General features: G+C 35.3%; 1 protein-coding gene across 1 annotated transcript in view; it reads right to left on the bottom strand.

Moving 5' to 3' along the window:
- ANTXR2 (ANTXR cell adhesion molecule 2) overlaps positions 1-22736 on the bottom strand; it is a 133710-nt gene that overhangs the window by 42976 nt on the left and 67998 nt on the right. The window contains exons 13-16 of the mRNA XM_010983350.3: positions 17420-17464; positions 16477-16569; positions 11239-11406; positions 10847-10927 (exon numbers count right to left, since the gene is read on the bottom strand). Of these exons, the coding sequence (XP_010981652.1) occupies positions 10847-10927; positions 11239-11406; positions 16477-16569; positions 17420-17464 (387 nt within the window). The remainder of the gene's footprint in view (positions 1-10846; positions 10928-11238; positions 11407-16476; positions 16570-17419; positions 17465-22736) is intronic.

Below are 22736 nucleotides of genomic sequence, written 5' to 3' on the forward strand. Positions count from 1 at the left end.
GTACCTCTTAACAATCAGTAGAGTTTACTGCATAAATTCACCAATAGCTCATTTTTACTTTTACTTACAATAAAACTAAAAGGGACCCTGATACATACAGTTCTCACTGAATCAGTAGCTTCTGCACATAACAGGGAAGTATTGTGATTTGTTAGCATAGGACATCACACCCAGAACTAAAAAGTTAAGGTCCTGGGTCTGCTCACTGAGGTATGGTAACTATGAGGTCTGCTGGGCCTCAGCTTAGATACATCAGGTGAAGGGTAGTGAGAATAACTAGAAGAAAAGATAAAATTTGAAAGCCATATATAGGGAATACGCTAGTCCAGTTAAGCACAGAGAATGTGGTGAAAACAGGACATCCAAGAAGAAAGTCCATGTAAGCTTCCAGAGACATGCAAGTAGAACTGAGAAGGGAGGGCAGAATTGTCTAAAAAGCATGTGTATAATGATGATAGCAAAGCAGTGAAAGTCAAGATGCTCCTAGAGAAAGTAAAATGAGAGAAAACATAAGATCAAGGGCTAAACCTTAGGCATCAACCAAAGTTAGGAGATAGGAGAAGGGAGGGAAATGAAAGAAAGGTAATTGGAGAGTAACTGCTCTTTACTCTCAACCTTTTATCTGTATGTTACGTATATACGTGTGCTATTTGAATTTTTTATTGAAGTATGTTTTACAGATTTACTAACTCTGTTAGACAATTAAGATATGATATGAAATGATATGTGTGTGTGTGTAATTACAAACCAAAATGTGCTTAATACTGGACAGGATTATGAAAAACATATCTAATATATATTATTTTCAGTACACTAACCTGCTTTTGAAGAAGCATTATGGAAATCTAAAGTTTAGGAAATTAGAACCATCTTTTCCCCCACATTTTCTAAGTGAAAAGAACTCTCTAAGGAGGGAGACATGAGGTATATCACTGAATAAAATTACTGAAATGTCTGTAAACTCTACATCAACTTCATTAATTGAAAAAAAAAAGCATAAGGAGAAAAAAAATTCTTTGAAATAAAAAAGTTAATTTTTAATCCAAAGTCAGATAAATAAAATGGTAAATAAGTGAAGGTCCACTGGCAGTCTTAGACGTAATTTTTTGCAAAGTTTGGATAGTAAGTCATTTTTATTTTATACCTTAAAGGTACAACAGTTTCAAATTTCTCAAATGTCAGAGGCTGTGATCTGATTCAGAATGGAACTAATGGAGACTTTAAGATTACATGAAGCAATTTTAAAGATGATTTACTTAGAGCTTACAAGTGTATATTATAAAAATCACAGTGTTTTATTTTGAAATAAGGGAAATGAAAGCTATTTAGCGGAAAAGTCATTTATTTCTCCTTAAAAGTATAGATTTATATAATGTGTTAATATAAATTCATTTTTAAGAAGGGGCAATAAAAGCTTCCTACTCAAGCCAATATCCTTAACTGAGTTATGAAGGTTTCCTTAAACCAAACTTATAAATGGGGGTCTGGTAGACACAAAGGCACCATCATTATGTACTCTGTTAAAATAAACTGTCTAGAAAATAATGCACTGTTTTTCCCTCCTTGGACTGCATCTTTTGAGCTCTCAGTTGAAAACTGAATATTTAATGTATGCAGACTAATATAGATTTTTGCCAATTATTAGAAATTGTAAAGTGATATATTTAAAGAAATATAAATTTAATCTTCCGTAATTAAAATTACATGAAAGCTGTACAAAAAGTACTCAAAAACAGGGAAAAAAAGGGTTAAAATTCTGTTCGCTGATATTTCTGCTCCCAATTGGATGATTTAATTGATGTCCTCAAGGTGCCCTACATCAAAGTAGGATATTAAGCCTATGAAAATAATGTTTTTAGCCCTGGACAACCAATATTAGCTCTTGATATTTTAAAAGTAGCTTTTAGTATGCCAAAACTCACTGATGACAAAAAAAAAAGTTATTTCTAAACTCAGTGCATTAAAGGATATTTACACTAACTTAATAAGTTTTGTTTCTTGATTATCAAAAGGTTGCTGAAAATGATTATAAATCAATAAAAAATGTTAAAAAAAAAAAAGGTTGCTGATCAATTTTCACCAAGAAATATCCCTGCCTAAACTTCCGATTAATACGTAAAATTTATATGATGCCACTATACACAAGTTATTTTGGACCAGGGGTAAAACGTCAATTAAATGTCTAAGTTCTATTGATACTTTCTTTGAAAAAAATTAATTTTTTTTTGTAATTTAAATGATTACATTTTGCATATTCCATACTCCACTTTTAGGGAACCAAACTGAATCAACACTTTCGCCAGCTTACATGCATAATTAAGAGATGGTTTTATTTAAGCTATGAAATGGTATCAGAAAAGCTCTCTATTTCATGAATGTTATTTTCCACTGAAGCAGACATTAGTTGATGACATACACACTGAGAAAATATGTCCTATAGGAATATATATACACATATATTCATATTAAACATAATATACACACACACACATACACATCCACTCATAAATCAGGCAGTGGGATTGTAGTAATAATGGCATGCTCACAACCTGAGTTATTCTAGTAAAAATTTGTCTTTCAAATATGTATTAACCAAAGTTAATTACTTTTACCAATTTAAACAGGGTATTTAAAGTATTTTAAGGATACCCTGAAATATAGACAAGAGATAATAAAAATGAGAGAGATTTGTGGTCACATAAAGGCTAGAAAAGCTTAGTGGTACTCTTTTCCAATGATGCCACGTTATAATTGACCTAACGCACCATTTAAAATTTCAGATCCTTATAGAAATAAAACATAAGCAATCACTCTACAATTTAAAAAAAATTGATTTTTTCTCTACCCTCTCATTTAAGTATGAAAAAGAAAATTTATGAAAGCACTGTGGGCAATAGGACTGACTGAGTTAGGCTAAAATAAAGGGCTATCTTACAGCCCCTAAAATCTATTACAAAGTTTGGCTATATGACACAAAATGTTTAGATGGAATTTAAAAACTAAATTTAAGAGTGCAGTCATTAGCAGCATAATTCCAAGCACTGAAAACATGTGACATATCAAACTGTCTGAGTGGAGGTTTCAGTCTGCTCAGAAATACCCACAAGTGGTTTACATTTTGCAAACGTGATGGGGAACTCAAAGGCAGTATGGCACAAAATCTCTGCTTTCCAGATGCTTCTTCATCCTGAAGATGAAGTGGTTTAACAGCACAGGGCACTGGGTGACTTGTAAGCATGACAGAGTTCAGAGTAATCCCTGGGAGGTTGAGAATCACTGAAGAAGCCACCACTGAAGAGGGTGAGGCCTGTTTTGAGCATGAGAATTCAGAAGCAGGACTGACAGAGGAATGAACATAAATTTAGAACTGGGGATGTGAGCCAGGGCTCCAGCTGCAATCATTTGCCACTGAGATTATCAGGCTCCTCTGGTTCTTTTTAAATAAACCTGTGCTCAGGTTGGGTTTTTGTAGGGTTTTTTCCTGTAGATTTTAAAAAAATCAAATGGCTGACACTGAGTTTTGTCATGGTGAACATTCGTTTTAAAGCAGCTACCATCAATCATCTTAAAAAATGAAAATCATATCTGTACATTTAATAGAAGTCCTCTCCACGTAATAAATTTAGCTTAATTGGAAACTCACTATGCACTTATGTTTCTTATTTCACCATTGACTGATAAAAATTTTGCCACATGCTAGCGTTTCTCCCCGGGCCACTGCTTCCCGGCTGCCCCACTCCAAAGGAGACCTTTGAGTCAGCACCTTTCCTTTATTGCGGTGGTCACACAGCTATTTCCTCAGGTGAGGAAGCCTAAATATTATTAATGGTAACAGTTTACTGTAGAATCTTTATTACCTGGCCACACTCTGGAGCTTTACTTGTCAGACTAATATTTTAACCAAATCTGTTACGCCATATATGTGTGTGTGCACAGTTAATGAGTTTTTATAGTCTCCCCAGTGAAAATTATTACAAATTCTTCCATTTTTCCCTGGCTGATTCTAGGTGCTAGAGGGGGAAACTTCCTCAAGAAAGAAAAATGCTTCCATTAACATGTAAACCTTACTTTGGGTTTTTAATATTCAAATACAGGTAGGAAGCCTTTACAAACAGGAAGAAAACTGAAGTCAATGCAATTTTCTAAATTTTGTCTTACTGAAAAATTAAATACATCTGGGAAAAATATCTAACTCTAGTTCACCTGCATGTAATAAAAAGCTCTATGAGTTTAAAAACAAAGAAATAGTGGGTGTGTTTCGCGGGTGTTACTATTACTGGGATTCTTTTATTGCCCTATTTTAATTTATGTCTGCTTACTGGTGAATGAGGGACTGCGCCGTCTGAAGGTTAACATAACCTCGATTACAGACAAGCAGCTCCTTGGAGATTTAATTGGTTTGTGGAACAACTCCAAAACTAGGACTGTGCTTTCTTCTTTCTTTGCTTTGCTGCTTCTCTAACTCTCTTCTTTTCAGACAAAAAAAAGAGAACGCATGGTAATGCATCATTTATAAATTACCTTGTTATTGCAAAAACAAAACACTGCTTTGAAAACCAAACTCACTCCTGCTGCGGACTCCAGCATGTTTGATGGAGGCCCTTCAAAAGAGTCCACGGCTTAATGGAGGCTGTTTACGTGGAGACTCCGATCTGTACCTGCTGTCCCCCGTCACTCCCTGGAAACTTGGCGGCAGATGTTGCAGCGTTAAGTTGTCTCTGAAGTGGCTTTCTGTCCCGTCTCCCCACCGCAACGGAGTCAAACTTCATTAGATCTCTTTATTTGCGCCTAAGGCAAGTTTGGGATCGCAGCTGTGTCCACCCCCACTCCTACCTTTGGTGTTTCAGGCCTCCAGGCAGCGAGTGTGAGACCAAAACGGTTCTGCCGCTCTCAACTACCTCCGCTGACAATCGGGCCGCTCGCTGCGGGCTGGGGAGGCCGCTGCCGCCGCCGCAAACAGATGTCGGCGACAACCTGCTAGCTTACACCTGGACGCGCGGCCCGACCTTCGCGCGCCGCGCGCTGAAACATTTATGACTCCGAGGAGCTGCAGCCACAATCAAAGCCTCTGCCTGGTCTGCGTGCAGCCCGCCAACCCCGCCACCCTGGCAGGAGCTGGCGGCGCCGAAAGGTGGCGGGTGCGGGGGGCAGAGCGAGAGGTTTCTCGCGCCGCTTTGATACTTTATGCCTGAACTTCAGTTACTTGATCAAGGACTTCAGTTCAGCAGTGAGTTCCGCTAACGAGCCCGCTGTGGCCTCTGAGCCATAAAAGGAGAGCATTTGGCTTGAAATTCAGCGTGACGGGACTCGCAGAGTAAATGTGCGTGACTCTGGGTTTAGTTCTAAGTACACTGATTTGTTCACTAAACTAAACTCTCAAGAGGCAGAATCTGCAGTAAACAGTTTATAAATAAATGACAAGATTGGTTTCCAACGTAGAAAACAGGCAGTTGACTAGGCAGAGGTTCTATTATTTTGAAACCATCAGCCACAACCTCAAAACAATTGTGTTTTGTTGTCTCTCAAGCAGCATAAAGTTTGTTGTCTTTTTTTTTTAAAGAAAGAGTGTGACTGCTACTTCTGTTAATATTCAGAAAAGAGAAAGCTTTCTCGTTTGTTTCTTGGCAAAGTAAAACAAACTGCTTCCAAATGTTAGCCACTATATATAAAAATAGATTTTAAAAAACAAGTTTTTTGGGAACAATACTCAATATCTTATAATAACCTTTAATAAAAAAGAATATGAAAACAAATATATGTATGTATATGCATGACTGGGACATTGTGCTGTACACCAGAAACTGACACATTGTAATTGACTGTACTTAAAAAAAAACAAAAAACAAAAAAACCTGCATCCATATCCAAAGATTAGAAAATGTTTTCAAAAGTCCTCCTAATTTCTACAATGTACACATGCTTTATACACATACATCCCTCTTAAACCATCATGCACACATTTCATAAAAAGCATAATCAAATGTAAACACACCTTTACAAGCACAGGAAAATAACAAAATTATTTGCAAAATGTATTCACCAATGTATATATTGATAACAAAGTTTCTTTTAAAAAGAATTGTCTTTAAGTAGCTAATAACATTTGTACCAATGAATTATTTGATATGCAGAGACAAACCTTCTCAGTGAGAATCAATATCTGTCTTTATATATACCATATATATATAGTATACACATATATATGAAATCATTCATGAGTAGTTTGAGTGGTTTGGGTTCAGTATTTTAAATTAGTTTAATCAAATGCTGATTTGTTTCAGAGAAGTAAGGTTGAAGACCTCTAAGGTTAAAGAATTTTACCCTTCCTTATGCTGTGGAGCCCAGTCACATCTAAAGCTATCCCCAAAACTACAAGACTAATTTTCTCATTCAGTGATTATGCCCTGGTTTGCCTAGAAAATTCAACACAAAGAATAGACAAAAAGCTAGAGGACACTGCTACTTGGACATCTTAGTCTCCCAAATTTAAATTTTTCTCTACTCCATGTAATCCTATGAGACAAACCATGTCTATATAAACTAAATTTGTAAAAACCGTAGAGTTCAGACAGTTTAATTTTTGAGGGCTTAACTAATTAGCCACAATAAATAGAAGGTAACAGTGAGCCATGGTCTTCTTCTCATGCATAGATAAAGCATTACCAAAGCAAATCATCTCATCTTAACATCACACATCAAAATTAGCTGTGCCAAATATGCTCTGAGTCCCTTGTTCTCTTTCTGCCTTTGGGTCCTCAATTTCTTACTAGGTAAATTAAGTTTATCAAATGAAAGACACTCTGAAGCAAAAAAAAAAAAGCACTAGAAGTTTTAAAATATTATATGTTCTTTTTTGTAAATAAAATTTGTGGGGTGCTAGAGTGTGAGTACAGATTATGCCATGCACCATGCAAATATGATTTTATTTAGACACCTAATTAAATATTACTTTTGGATAATATTATTTGATGTATTATGGTTATTATAAAGCCTTTTAAGTAAAATTCACCAAATATTTAATATAATTAAGCATCCTATTTGGTGCAGATTCTTTGGGGCATCACAGAGTCCCATAGGTTGGCCTTATCAATAATGATATTTATTACACTCCAGAGGAAAAGAATAGAGCAATTGAAAGGCTTCATTCAGAAGAAGAAGCCAAGAAGAAAATTAGCATAGCATATAAGAAATGCACAAACTGGTATAAGAAATTAGCAACTGTGAAAGTGAGAGCATAGTGGAGGTAAATGTGCTTGAAAGAAACAAAGAGGGAAAAAGAAGATGGATGAAGGCATAGAAGGAAGGAAGGAAGGAAGGAAAGAAGGAAGGAAGGAAGGTCAGGGAGGAAAGCATTCTAGAGATCATGTGATGGAGATAGTATAACGGCTGCCTAAAAAATAATGTAAACATATAAAAAACATTGGGATGCTTCAGTTGTCTTAGTAGTGTACAGAACACTAATTCTGCCAAAGTATTAGAATGACTCACTAGGTAATTTTATAATCTCTGAAAAAATACAGATTATAGTTATGTTATGTGTATGGGATGGGAAGTTTATATTGGAGTTAATTCTATCAAGTAAAGAGGACCTGGTAGATGATGTGGAGTTGACAGAAACTTAGATATTATTAATAATCTTTCTGAAACATGAAAAATGGGGAAATGGGAAGTAAAAAAGAAGGGAGGGCAGAGATTTACCATGTTGTCTAGAGGAAAACAGTTCTATGCTGATAACTATCGATTTGACATCAAACCTCAGTCTAAAAAAATAATAAATATTATAAAGGATCATAGCAGGAATCAGAAGCTTAGAGCAAATCATGCCATAGTTACCTGATTTCCATGATCATTTTGCATCATTGGTTTGGTTGGATGGGGGAATAAAAACTATTTAACACAATTTATTAAATATCCTTGTGAATAAGACGGTAAACTGAGTTTATACTATTGGCTGGGCTCCTAACTTTACCATATTACTGTCAATTAACTGTGCAGAGTGTCAACCTGTGAGGAAGGTTCCCATGGAGTACCCCATTGAGGTTTTAACCATGGCTTGAAATAAGTGATGAAAATTTGCAGTTGACGAATTTTTGGAAGCAGTAAGGCTATCAAGGATAGTTATTATGAAGAGAAATTACGTCAGACTGTGTCAGGCACACACAGAATCATAATGTATATTTGATGGAAAAACAAATCAATTAATTGAGCAGCAATTGATATTTTCTAAGCTTAAAGTCCTGCATTTAAATAAAAACAAATTAAAAATCATAAATCACATATATAGGTGAAGAGTGAAAAAGTGGAATTTTAGTTAATAACACACAGTAAAGATTTGCAATCTTTTATCTATAGTTTTGAAATACACAATCTTTGAAAACTGAAAGTTTCATGTTAAGTTTGTCACCAAAATTCATTTGGAAGCAAAATCTGACCTGAATTGACTTAAGAGTATCTAGTCTGTATTTATTCACTTGCAGTAATTAATATTTCTGAAGCAGAATGTCTCAATAATGAGATTAGATGATGCTTTACATAATATATATGGACTATATCAGATCCCTAAAATCTGAAAAATTCTCAATTTTGAAAAAATTTAACCTCAAGAGTCAGAATAAATGGCTTTAAGGGTATATCAGACAAAAGTGTAATCAAATTACTAAAAAAACACAGGAAACAGTCAAAATAATGCAAGCATTACTCTTCCTTCAACCATGGAAAAATAAATAATGCTTTACCTGGTGGGGCAACATGGAGAATATTCTAGCACTATAATTTAAGAAGAATGTTAGATTTACTTGGTATCTAACGAAGTGCTGGGTACATATTAGACACCAGATAAATATTTGTTGAATGAATGAATGAGTATAATGCATCATTCAAAAGCACAAATATATCAGTTTATGCAAACTCAAAGATTTCTTCTCTTCTGTTCCCAACCTATCATTGTGGTTTTAATCCCCAGCCCTCAGACTGTCTTGTAATCCACAAATCACTGTTCTCGGCTGCCTCAGAGATTTTGCTTATGATGTTGCATCTGTGGAAATACGCATTGCACCTAACTCCACCTGATGAAACCCTATCCATTTTCAAAGATAGAAGGCCTATATTTTTTAATAAGCATTCCCAAATTCCTCCAGTGAGAGTTAATCTCTCTTCACTATGCACTCAGAAGTACTTGATACCTACCTATGGTATGGCCCAGTCCAGATTCTGGAATAAATTTTATTTTTGTATCTGTCTCATTTCCCCCCAAAAATTTCAGGTTTCTTAAGGGCAAAGTCTATAGTTTGTACCCACCTCCCCAATTTTACCTGATGCCATTACTTGTGCAAATTTATAATCCAAAAATTTTTTAATTTAGTCAAAATTACTACAAATGATAAAAATAAACAAAATTTCAATCATAAGAATTAAAAAATATAGAAAGTATTGACAAGGTTTCTGGAACCACTCTCTGTTTTTACTAATACATCTTCAGGGCTAGCATGATACCCCACACTTAAAAAGATGAAAATTATTGAGCAAATGAACTAATGTCTAACATGAAGGAGAGAAAACTAAGATGATCATGAAAACAATTTTAAAACCTTCAAAGTGAAAGTCTAGCGTATTGACGAATAGAGTTGTTATATGTTGTTCCAGAAGCAGAACTCCTGATGGTGCATAAATTGAAACAGAGGCACAGATTTCATTACATATAAGAAATTTCTGTTAATCGCATTGGTTTGGTAATGAAAGAGGCTGCTTCACAACCCACGTGGTTCTCTCTACCTCTGGTCCTAGCAAAGGGTAAATGATCTGTTAGGAATATGCCAGGACTGTTTTCTCAAATTGCTTTTCTAAATGGCTGAACTCAGATGTTGTTAAGATTACCTCCATTTCATAGAAGTAAAATCTTAAAATTTAGACGTTTTTGTATTTTTGATATCAAGCTAGAATCGTGTAACACTAAAGATAGCATGGCATTGTAAAGTAAGTATTAATTTCATCAATTATTTCACCCTTAAAAAATTAGCCTATCTAACCTGAATAAGCCACAATGCTCTGAAGCTGAGATGAATGAAGATCACGCACTTGTTAACACAGAATGATGATCACATTGACACATAATGAAACAGTCCTGTTATTATTGCTAACAGTGTCCTGTCTCTGAATCAAACCTGCCCACTGTTACATATGAATGAGTTTTAAGCTATTTTTCTTATATGGATACAACAGGAAATAGAGCTGATACATTACAGAAATTATAAAACTAGAGTAATTCTAGCCAAATTTCCAAAAACAAAAACAAAAAAGCCTCAAATAGGCTTCCTTGATAGGGAAAATGCATAACATATATGTGTGTGTGTATGTATGTATTTTTATACATAAATGTGTGTATCTCACCATTGCAGACTTCCACAATGCTTCATAACGTTAAAGGCACTTTCATATAGACAAGAAATTAGATTAAATCAAATGTTGGAGGCAGGAAAATACCTATTTATACCTAAAGCAGTGGAGACTCTGAGGCATGTGCCCACTGGGTAAACCTCAGAACCCGATGTCATCCAAGTCAAAGGCTAGAGTGACGAGGGTGCTTATTACAGTCTGTGTGCGGTGGATCTTAATTTTTGTGTTACTTGAAAAAGTCCTTGTGTTAAAGCACAGCGTTTAAAGACATATTCTAACAATAGAGAATCATTTATTAAGCACTCCACCTAACAGGAATTTGCACGAGACAATAATTCCTTCCTCGACTGTAATGAGGACTTTAGATTCTTTTTGATTATTATTTCACTGCCTTCGTCACACAGACCCGTGAGGCCAGGGTCAGGATTTTCCCAGCACATCCCCACATACAAACCTCATCTCCTTCCTGAGGTCGCATCAAGGAAACCCTGTCGTACTGCCGCCGCAACAGAGCCCAGAGCGCGTCCAGCCGACCCTGGAGGGAGACGGGATTTGTCAATTCCGGGGGAGTGTGCTCCACACCGGTTTGCTAAATAGGTGCACTGAAGTGAAGAGGGTAAAGCCTTATTCTCTACTCTCATTTCTTTCGTAAGTTAGACGAATAAATAAATAACAGCAATGGAGTTTCTTGTTGCCCAGAAAGTGTTCACTTGCTATAAGGTGAACTGAATGTCTGCTATTTGATGTACCTCGGTCCTCCTTCAGATAAATGGGGGCAGGGAGACTAAAGGGGCTACAGCTTCTCCAGAAAGTTGCACTGAAATCCCACAAAGTTTGGACAGTCACCTTAATCGGCGTGTACCACTTTGTCTGAGGAGGCTGGTGTGTGGGTTTGGGTCGGGGTGGTCTGGGCCTGACGGGTTCCTCTGGTTCTTCGGGAATCGTCACCACAGCATTTTTGGCTTTCTCTAGCCTTGCACCTTCCTCGGTAGATCCTTTATCACCCCAGCGGACCTTTAAAACAATGGGAAATACTAGTATCAGACGCAGAGTGGCCTAGAGGAACAAGTTCTTGTTTAGCTGGTTCATTGGTTCACCACCTCAGAGTCAAAGATGAACAGGCATCCTAACTCCAAACTCCTCCGCTTGGAAGGTTTAATAGGTTTCTCACCACTCCTTAGGTGCTTAATATTAACATTCTAGAAATGGAGACCCTTTGTAAAAAATCTGGCATCAATTAAATTGATGCAACCATTTCTCCACTGTTTCAAATAAGGAGTTAATTTTTGGGGTATGTATGAAGTGCATGACAGTGTGTAACTCTATTCTCTAATGAGGTATGTTCTCCTTCCAGCTAAACACATACCCATATATACTGATGGCACTGGGGGAAACAGACGATAATGATGGTGATAATTAGCATTTACTGAATGATTTCATGTGCCAGTCTGCATTTAATCCATACCAAAATGCAATGAGATGGATACTGTACTTTTTTCTTTCAGATGAGGAACTGAGACACAGAAAGGTTAAGTGTCATGCCCAAAGCCACACAACTAGTAAGTGGCAGGACAGGGATTTGAACATATGTAGTCTGAAATGGGTAATAAATAAGGTTTGAATTTTACAAATATATTTTATACAAAGGAGTCAGTTGTTCCTTCCAAACTGTCTATTGAATCTATGGCAAAAAAGTATGATTTAAACATTTAGCCTTTGGAAGTAAAATAATTATAAATGTTTTTCTTCAATTTTGTAAAGATCAACTTTGTAAAGTAGCTTTCAGTCTTTAGTTCCTCTACTCCTATGAGTATGGTAATTTGACACGTTTATTTTTCACGGAGGAAGGCAAATCTGAAAAGGCTAGGCTGTGAAGAGAAAAAATTCAGAGACACCAGGGAATCTCACAAATTTTAGGAAATTCCCTTCTCTGAAAACTCTGGATATTGAAAAACAACAAGGTCAAATGATGTTCATTTTTCAATGAAAATTGGCTAAATCTGGGCCAAATGTTTGCAAATGTGGGCATGTAAAGAGGATGCGGCCCCTGCAGGAAGGCTTTGTCCTACCAGGAGCAGTAGGGAAGTCTAAAAACCAAGGACATTACCAAAGAAGACAAAAAGATAAGTGAAGTTCTAAAAAGAAACAGGGAGTTCTGTGCAGGGCACATAGTGACTCACCAGAGTTAAGTGATTTCTACAAAGGAAAAAAAAATGATTAAACACTTTTTAAAGTATTTTAATGACCTGAATTAAGGGGTGGGAATACAGATGACTACTGTTCACAGAAAGAACCATTCATACCTTTTTGATAAGGCTTACTTAGATGTTTTTACCTTTTTTTTAATTACAGTTTTAGAATAGGTTTTCAATTTCAAGTGGACCCTGCTGAGTCATTAAAACGTATCTGTATCTTTCAGTGTGATCAGTGGTACTAGCATGTTCTTTATGAGGTTGTTAAAATTGTTTTAAACACCATTAAACCTTTAGAGCTAGATAGTTGGCTTTCTTTCCAGAGAAATGACCTTCTCTTTTCAAATCACAGTGTCTTCACCTAGATAAACTAAAACTTTACAAATCTTTAGATATAGCTAAATTGAACTAAAAACAACCAGAACCAAGATACATCTCTTGGAGTTGTTGTCTCAATTTTAAGGGAAAAAAACAAAAACAAAAGAAGATACATGGTTAAATAAGCATAGGAATGTCATAACTCAAAGAAGACATTCGGAGTAGAAATATAAGTAGATAAAATGTAGATTCATTTGGAAATTATAGATTTTTTAACTTAGATTTTAACTAGCCCCAATGTCATGGTGGATATCATAGAGCTAATGTAATTGTATTCTTTCTCCAAGTCTCACCGGCACCGTATTCTCAGATAAAGAACACAAAGATCGTTGAACTAGAGTTCTGACCCAATGTGGCATTTCTAGGGACTCAACTATCAAAGGACTAAACTTATAATATAGTTGTTGAGGTCAAAGGAAATGCAGTAAATAAATCCCTGAGTGTTACTTCATGAAGCAGCTGTTTCATCATCACCACCATCACCACGAAACAATACAACTCCTCTCAATCTCAAGGTCAAAAACTAAGAAACATTTTATAGAGCTCTCCTAAAACTCTTAAAAACAATTAAATATATATACACACTTTTATGTATACATTTTAATATTTTAGTTTGACCACACTGATAGTCAAAAAGGATAAAAGAAGAAGAACAGATTGTTAAAGGCAGCCTTAACAGAATTAATATATCTGACTTTTTACCATGAAAGAAGAGTGCAAGCTTGATAGCTAAAATTTTCCAATTCTACTTGGCTTTTTCAATGATAAACAATGAAATTCCATAATTTCCAGAGCATATTTGGATGGCTGGGAGGTTGTATCATAAAAGGAGCAATTTCAGAATTGAGAAAAGAAACAAAAACAGTTTCACGCTGAATTGGCAGAAACACACATTTGAAGTCATTAGGTATTGTGGATCAGTTGTGCTAACAGCTGTTATTAACATCAGCTCAGTTCCAGCTTTCTGCAAATTGCCATTACCACAGTGTTTAAATATTTAATGTAAAGGAGAAGTAAGAAAAAAAATTCTATGTAAAATTCCTATACTGGCTTAAAATAACATTAGTTACGAAGATTTATTCTTTAATTCAAATGTACAGGTAATTTCTAAAATTCCATTTACTTTCCCCAAGTTTAAGGTATTTTGTAAAGGAAAACACTTTCCAGGTTTAAACAGGCATGGTTTTAAAACAAATTATGTTTTCTATTTTTCCTCTCCAAGTTTAAATAAGTTCATGTTTGAGAAAGTCTCATGATGCTTAATTCTCAGTTTATTTTTATTGTGTATTTTTCTGCATCGTGTTTCCCCTTTGTGATGCCCATATTTACTTTTCACTTTTTCCTTCACTTTCATTCTCATTTCCATCTCATTGATGGAGCACTCCATAAAATGTAGCCAACATTATCTATGACTAAAATGGATGCCAACTTATTAATAGTGAGTCCTTTTCATAAATTTTCTTCAGCTGAAAAGGAAAGGCAATGTAATTTCATATTAATTAAAAGTCAACAAATAAAAACACAAACAAATACATTCCAATTAAATTTAAATAAAATTCAGTTACATCTAAAATTAAAAATAAGAGTCAATAACTCTTACCACTTGAAATGTGAGTTACTCAAGAATGTTCATGAGCCCTTGGCTTTCCTGCACATATTCCAATAATATTCCTTCTAAGTCAGGACCCATTTATGAGCTCATACATATGCTTTCATTTTCTGTAGAAAAAAGTTCTCAATCTTTGGAAGACTGGAATCTTGGAGTAACAAAAATCTGCCACAGTTCTTAGTGTTTTGAGCAAGAACTAATATATCTGAATCTCACTGTCACGTGGTATTTTGTATGTGTGGCTTTCAAAATGGAATTAAGTTTATTATTCTGAATATAAATCAGCACAAGCTCACTGTCAAATAAGTTGGGAACAGGGAACTCTAGAACACAAACTGAAAATCACTCCATCAAGGGAAAGCTACTAACACGTTGTGCTATTTCCTGTCAAACTCTTTTTCCCCTTGCATACATCTTTTTACACACACATTTTGGAACGAGACTAAATAAACTAAAAATAAGCTGTGACAGATCATATTTAGATATTCATATGTAACAATTTTATACAAGTGTGACTTTTTTTTTTTATACCTCCAATCCACTCTTTCCCCAACCCTCCAAGCCTAGAATGACACAACAAAGGCAAATGGAAGGAAAATGACCCTCCATCTGTGTCAAGCAACAAGAGCTAGCCTAGCCATGTTCTCTTGTACTGTGTGGTGTTCTCAATTACTCATGGGCAAACACATGCGCAATCTTCTCCAAAAGACAAATTTAATAGGTTCTAGCGCCCACCTTTTCCATGGCTTATTGGCAATGAGATACCTGTCTCAGAGAATATTTCAGCAATAAAGTGGCAAGCTCTTAGGCAAATGTGCATTATTTTAAGATCTAATGTGGTCAAGAAAATAAGAACCACTATCGGATGACTTCTTTAGCCACTCTGGTAATGATAACCATGTTAAGAAAGTCTGGGCTTCTTCTGAAGAATACTGAAATGTATTCTGCAAATGGGAAACTCTCCTTGGGAATCTGAATTTTACTGAAATGTATAAAAAGGGAAAATTGCAACAGTTGTGAGGTTGTTAATTAGCTTATTGATTTTTTCTGGCAGTAATGGGACAAAGCTGATATGACAGTAAGGAGACATGTGCAATGATTGCAAAACATAAAAACTCCTTCTTATCAAGAAGCAAAATTAAAGAATAACTAATAAGGAAATGCCAGGATTTGTGTTTAATAATACAGTCAATATTTCAATGAGAAAATTCCTCCAGTTGCTCCTTGGGGTGGGATGCTGGCCTGTCTATCTTGTTGTCAAGGGCTTAGGGCTGGCAGTGATTCCTTATTATTAATTAATGCATCACTTTGAAAAATATTTCTGTGGTGGTAAAAATTTGATTTTTAAGATATAATATTTAAGTTCAATTTTAATTCACACTGAGTCTAAAAATTCAATATGTTCTATAAATGATATTTAATATTAATTATGATCATTCATAAGAGATAACTATAAGCTGTAAAAAAAAAGCTTTAAATGTACTTCCTCAATATTTGTGATAAGCTCATGGACATACTATTTTGACATTTTTCTCCTCAAACAACTGTTGGATCTTCTCAAAGACAAGCATTGTTGTAACTTTAAGTAGCTCGCTTCTTCATACTGGATGTTCTCGGCAATAATTTTTTCCAAAATAGTCAGAAAAACCCTAACTTTGTTTTGCCCTTTAGAATTCAGACATCTCATCAATGCAGTTCTTTGACTAATAAAGTCAGTTCTTCTTGAATAATTTTGAAATGGCTAGGATTATTCCAGAGAAATAAAACTTGTCCAAATAAAAAGTGTTAAGTAAAACTGGATATTAGGATATTGAATTGTGAACAGTAGAGTTGCCATGGCTTAATAATTCTAGAAATACATAGTCCAGATTAGCAGCTTCTATTTTTTTTTTTAAAGATACCAACCTCCATTCTTTTAATTCCTCCAACTCCTCGACCACCATAGTAGGAAGCATCCACGGTGGGCCACTTCTTAGTAGGCAGAGGTTCCTTTTCCTCCTATGTAGATACAAGTTTTTAAAACTGGGTTGAAATAATTTCTTAAAATATTGCTTAGAACTGGCTCACATTTAAACATTTTTCAAAATAATGCCATTGATACAGAAGAAATGTAATAAAAAATATATAGCACGTGTGGGCAAATTTACGCTTACATGCATACATCTCAGGTGAAGTGCTATGGAATATTGGGACTCCTTCCACTCCACAATTTGAGAAATCTACCTTATTTTGCTAGGTTATCAGAAGTTTACTCCTTAACTATGAGCATCATTTGTCTTTTACAGATCTATTCATCATTTCATGTTTTAAAAGATAAAAAGACATAAAATTAGGACCACATTTCAGTAATCACTTCAAGCCTCAATGTATGTGTAAATTTGAATTCTGAGAAATTTGTACTAAAAAGATAGGTAGTTGAGAAGCTTTCAAAATGTGCAATGCCGTATTTCACGTTGCCAACACAATTTTGCCTAATGGTAATAAAAAGTAACAATCGTTTTGGAGAAAGTAATAATATCTAAACTGCCAGCTTGGATCTTCCAACGTTTTGTAAATAAAATAAGTGATGTCAGAACTACTGATATATTGCTATAAAAAGTAAATTAAATCTCTATGTACTATTGATCCTGATGGCCAGTCTATGTTCATCAATATGTGAAGGTCCCATTCCTCTAGCATGTGAGAGAAATCATAAGAAGATAAAAAATAACAAATGATTTTCAAAAATGCAAAAGTCAATACAGAGGTATCACAGTTATCTAATAATAATGTCATTGATCAAACTGGGGGATAATATCCAAATACAGGAAAAAAAACCATCCACATCACTCATTAGGCACTCATTTACCTCTTGTGGTGCAGATGGTGGTGGTGGAGGAGGATCTTTTATAACCTGTACAAAAAAAAAAAAAAAATCAAATGTAAAACCTTCAGTAGTATGTAGGGAAGAGACAGTAAGAATGTGTAAAAAATAATTAGGTTAGTAAAAACATGACATAATTTTCTTCACATAGATCACTTTTAGCATTCAAATTTTAGTTTAGATCAAAATCTCAGGGAAAAATACACAGATGGTAATTACAACTACATAGATATACATGGACCATAATTTAATATAACTGAATCTCAAACTCACTCATTCCTGTAGCATTCAAACTTTTGATATAAGAAATGCTGTTATTTCTCTGTAATCCTCTTACTTAATTCAATTTTCTTTTATCAATAAACATACAATTCCAGTTCTTTTTCAAAATTTTGAAGGATAGAAATTTGTGAATTTTTATAGTCAGCCCAGAAATAAATGCCAGGGGAGGATTAAGATTCAAAATAGTATTACAGTAAAATGAAATAAAGGTGATTAAGCTACAGGTGCATTTCCTTTATAAAAAGGAAGCATTCATATCATTATCAACCCACATGTCCAAAAGCAATCCATGAAAACCAGATCTATCAATATTTCACACTCAACAGGGTCAAAACCATGCTAGTCATCTGCATTTAAAAGCCAACTCTTCTTCCTGTCTTCCCTGTTTCTTTCAAGTAAATCACTTTCTTTAAAGTCTTAGAATTGTCTCATAATCTATAATTTCTTCTCACTTTTAAATGACTTCACCCAATCATTTATGCTGTCCAAAGATTCTTTGACATAATCCCCCCACTCCCCCTGCTCTGTCTCCTATCTTTTCCTCTCCTCTTCTGCCCACCAAGAATTCCCCCAATTTTCTCAATGCAGTTCAGACTCCCTCAATATGCACAGATGCCTGTTTGTTCTCCCCTACCATGGATCACAACTGATCATTTTATCTAACTCCAAAAATCTGTAACTCCTGTGAGGATGTGTTTTATGTCTGCTTTGCTCCTCAGTGTATCCAGTAAAGTGTCTAACACAAAATAGATCTTCTATTTTGTAAGGAAGAAGAAAGGGAGGGAAAAAGGGAAGTTAGGAAGAGAGGAAAAGGTGGAAGGTGGGAAAGAAAAAAAGATGGAGAAAGGATAAAGCGAGGAAGGAAGGAAGGAAGGAAGAGAGGGAGGAGGGAAGGAAGATCAAGGAGAGAAGGAAGGACTCTGAATTCCACTCTCACTATCACTACCTAAAATCATAAACTTAAGATTCTCTGGATTTTAAAAATATCTAGTACAATATTTTTCAACTTTCCCAACACACATTCAACCAAAACTTCAATATTCTGAAAAATTCCCACCTAGATGTAGTCCAACTATGTTTGAATTCCTGCAATAAAGAGAAATTCACTACTTCACAAAGTAATTCATTCCACTGGCAAGAAACTCACATCACTTGAAAAATTTTCCCCCAAATGAAGCCAAAGCCTCCCTCTCTGTAGTTTCCACTTTTTAGTCCCAATCCTAGAATGTGGAAACACACACACACACACACACACACACACACACACACATAACTGTTTTTTCTTTCAGAAGAGAGCAGGTCCTATTTTTGAATACTGGGATAATAACCATGTATCTATTGAGCCTACTCGCCCGGAAGCTAAACATCATAACCATTTTTTATATAATGGCCTGAATTGTTGGGTCATCTCGATCAGTTTCTTTAGCATAGCATACATTCATTTGATCAACATCTCAAACAGCGGTTTCCAGAACTAATCCTGGCATTTTAAGCACAGCTAAGCCAGTAGAATTAGATGAATGGTGCTCAGGCAAAATGGCTGCACCCTCAGAGGTCCCCACCTTCATTCTATGCATTTTAACTCATAACATAGTGATAACATTAATTGATTATCATAGCATACCAGTTATAATTAACATAGTTTTCTTTTTTTGGCATCAATGTCTACATGCTTTACTGGTAGTTAAGTTAGACATCTAGCATATTTCTCTATCTCTACCCCAACCTTCATTTTAGCCTATGTAGCCAGGTCAATATTCTTCCTAACAGAAGCTTGACTGATTACTTCTCTAGTCAAAATGGACCAATTGTTCCAGTGACAACCGAAATCAAAGAATTAACAGAATTTTGGGAAAAACCATACAAATCATGCTTCCACTCACTTTTGCAAATTACCATAAAGTGCTCTCTAGAGTTCTCTCACTAGACAAAGGCCAAGGGACATCCTTTATTCCACTAAGTCTGAGTATAATGTATTGGAACTCATTTTCATTTCCTTGTGAGGGTTTCAAATTTACCCTACTTATTACCTGAGGACTTAAATAGTATTCCCAACCCTGTTCGACACTATATTCTCCTGAGAATTACTGAACATCGCCTTTCATGACACTTTCTTTTTTACGTCGTATTTGTCATGCTCATTATCCTGCATAACACTGAGTTTGAGCACTGATATACGCAAATTGAATTTCAATTTAGAATCCTCCTATGACCATTGCTGATGAACTCACAACAGAATGATGAGAGGCATCTTTGCATTCTTTCTCTTTATCAAAGACCCTTATTATCACAAGCCACAACCTGGAAAAGGAAAGGTCCTTTTTCAGTACATCTACAGGAGCCACCTCTTGTATTCTCATTGTTCAAATGCCTTAGTGTGGTACAGTTCTGCCTTAATGTTCTATCTACAAACATCCCTGTATATGCTCCTTTACTCCAAGCTGACAGAAGATGTTACCCCAAATAAAATGGTCATTTCCATGTTAAGTCCATCCAGCCTTCACAGAGTAGTCTACCAACTTTCTATCACTTTATCTAGAAGCTTTAAAACTTCTAAAAATATGCATTGCTGCACAGTTGAACCATTCATGCTTCATTAACTTAGGTTTATATGTTTATTTTGGAACTTTTCAATTACCCCTCAAATGTGTAGATTTTTTAAGGGCAATAATCATTATTCCCTCTTTATAAATATCACAGTGCCTAATAAAGTGCTCTGCAAACAACAGACACTAAAAATAAGATTGAAAGTGAGCTAAAGGAATTAGCTGAGAATGTTCACAAAGGCTCACAGCCAACCTCTAAATTTATAAGGAAAATACTAAGAAAAAAAGCTATAAATGATAACCAATAAAGATTTCCATGAAACTAAAATATTTCTAGGTCCAAAAAACCCAAAATATCAAGTTTCTTCTTTAACCAATAAAGTCAGAGAGCTAATGAACTCAAAGGCAAATGTGAACTCACAGGCAAATAGGAAAACATAAGACCAGACTAAGTTTCTTCACCTGGGAAATAAACCTGATTCACTGTAGGTCCTTTCCAAAATGAAAATTCTAATAGATTGATACAACAAAATACATATCACAATATTTCCACTAGGTTCTTTTCTTCTGTGCCTTTACATAATTAAATAGGGCATATGTCTACATGTATTTGTATTCACCTTATTCCAGAAAAGAACATTAGGGTTTATTTTTCCAATAATGTGTAATTAATCTTATGTATGACTAAATGCGTGACTTATTATAAATTTAAATTGATTTTTAAATCTTGGCAACTATATTTTCTATGTTGTTAACAATGAAAACAGAACCTTAAAACTCTACATAAATCAAATTTTGATCTAGTAGATTAAGAGACACAACCACCACCACAACAAATAACAGAACCTAAAGAAACTGAAGTAGAGCTGAGGTTCACCTGTGTGCTGTTAATACCATCAACAATAACCACCCTTTATTGGTGCTGACATACGCCACACACTCTATTTTCTCTCATTTTCATAATAATCCTGTGTGCTTATCTCCATTCTAAATATAAGAGGGAGGCTCTAACTTTAGTAACCTGTCCAAGGATACACAAAGAGAAAACACTAGAATTAAGATGCAAACCCAAGACCCAGGCCCATCTACCACCAAACTCTGAGTTCAACTTCTTTTGCCACATGACATTCTTTTAAATTAAGGTTTGGATCACAAAGGGACAGGGTGCAAGAGAAAAGGCTTAAGACTTGTTGAGTAGTTTGTTACTTGCTGGGATGGATGGATGGATAGATAGATATAAACAGATAGCAATAGTTGAATATTTATAGTAACTCTGTGAGATAGATGCTGTCATCCCCACTTTATAAGGACATAATATACATACACCGATTCATACACCCAACATCCATGCCCTAGAAGTGTTGGAACAGGAAATAAATTGTGTGTGTGTGTGACATTTCAAAATGCTCCTTCTCTGCAATCTACCATACAGCCTTGTAAGTAACAAAGGAGGCTGAAAATAATCTGAAGCCATTCAGCCCAAAAGCCAAAAATGGCAAAAATCAGTGTCCACTGATATCCCTATGTTTCAGTAAAACTAGTGCAGGAGAAAAGGAAACCTGACTGTTGGCCCAAATACATTAAAAATAACAGTCATGAGAATCCCATTCTTGTATTAAATAGTGCAAGAACACATTCCTCTCAGAAAAGGATGTATTCATATGCACCATATTTTATGAGAATTTGCAGATTTTAAAAGGCATAATATTGCCTAGTTGCCAGGATTTTTTCCACTTAGCATCCTTCAGCTCTGTATTGAAGATTCTGGAAAACACTTTCACCACTTTATGAACCATATGCAGAGTTTGAGTCTTCTCCAATTTTTTTTTCATTTGTTATTATCATCATCAGGGAGGACTACATCTCATCTCCTTAGCTGCTAGAATGAAGATTTCAGTTTGGAGGAGAGCCGATTTCTTCAAAAAAAAAAAAAAAAAAAAAGCCGCTTCAGGCAACAGTCCTTTTGATCTGCTCATTAACACTTTTCAAATGTTCGAGTGATGTGGGCATTCTTTGCGCTAGAAAATGTCAGCACAGGAGCCTGCAGCCAGCTTGATGCAATCATATGTTCCGATATTCAGAAAAGAGTGAAAAGAACTGTCAACAGTGAACTGCCTTGGATTTAAAAAAGGAAGATACTGTACAACGACTGTAGATCAAGTAGTATTTCAGGACTGATTCTTGCCAGTGACAAAAACAAATGCCCAATTTATGAGCAATGTCATCTTACTGCCTGAGAGCCCAGAGACCCATAAGAAATCATTCTTAGTGTTTACAAAAATTTATTTAAAATATATGTGGGACTTCCTTTCATTCTTCCTTTCTTTTTGATAAGATAAGACAGCAAGTGTAGTGCTTTCTTCTGAAGGGCATAAACACAAAGTTTTCTGACATTAGTATTTGGGAAGTCCTTTTCTGAACCCCACAAAGGTAGATGCTTTCAACTTTCAGACCAAGATATGATCAGGCTTATC

This window comes from Camelus dromedarius, chromosome 1 (assembly GCF_036321535.1).
Source record: "Camelus dromedarius isolate mCamDro1 chromosome 1, mCamDro1.pat, whole genome shotgun sequence".
Taxonomy (NCBI): Eukaryota; Metazoa; Chordata; class Mammalia; order Artiodactyla; family Camelidae; genus Camelus; species Camelus dromedarius.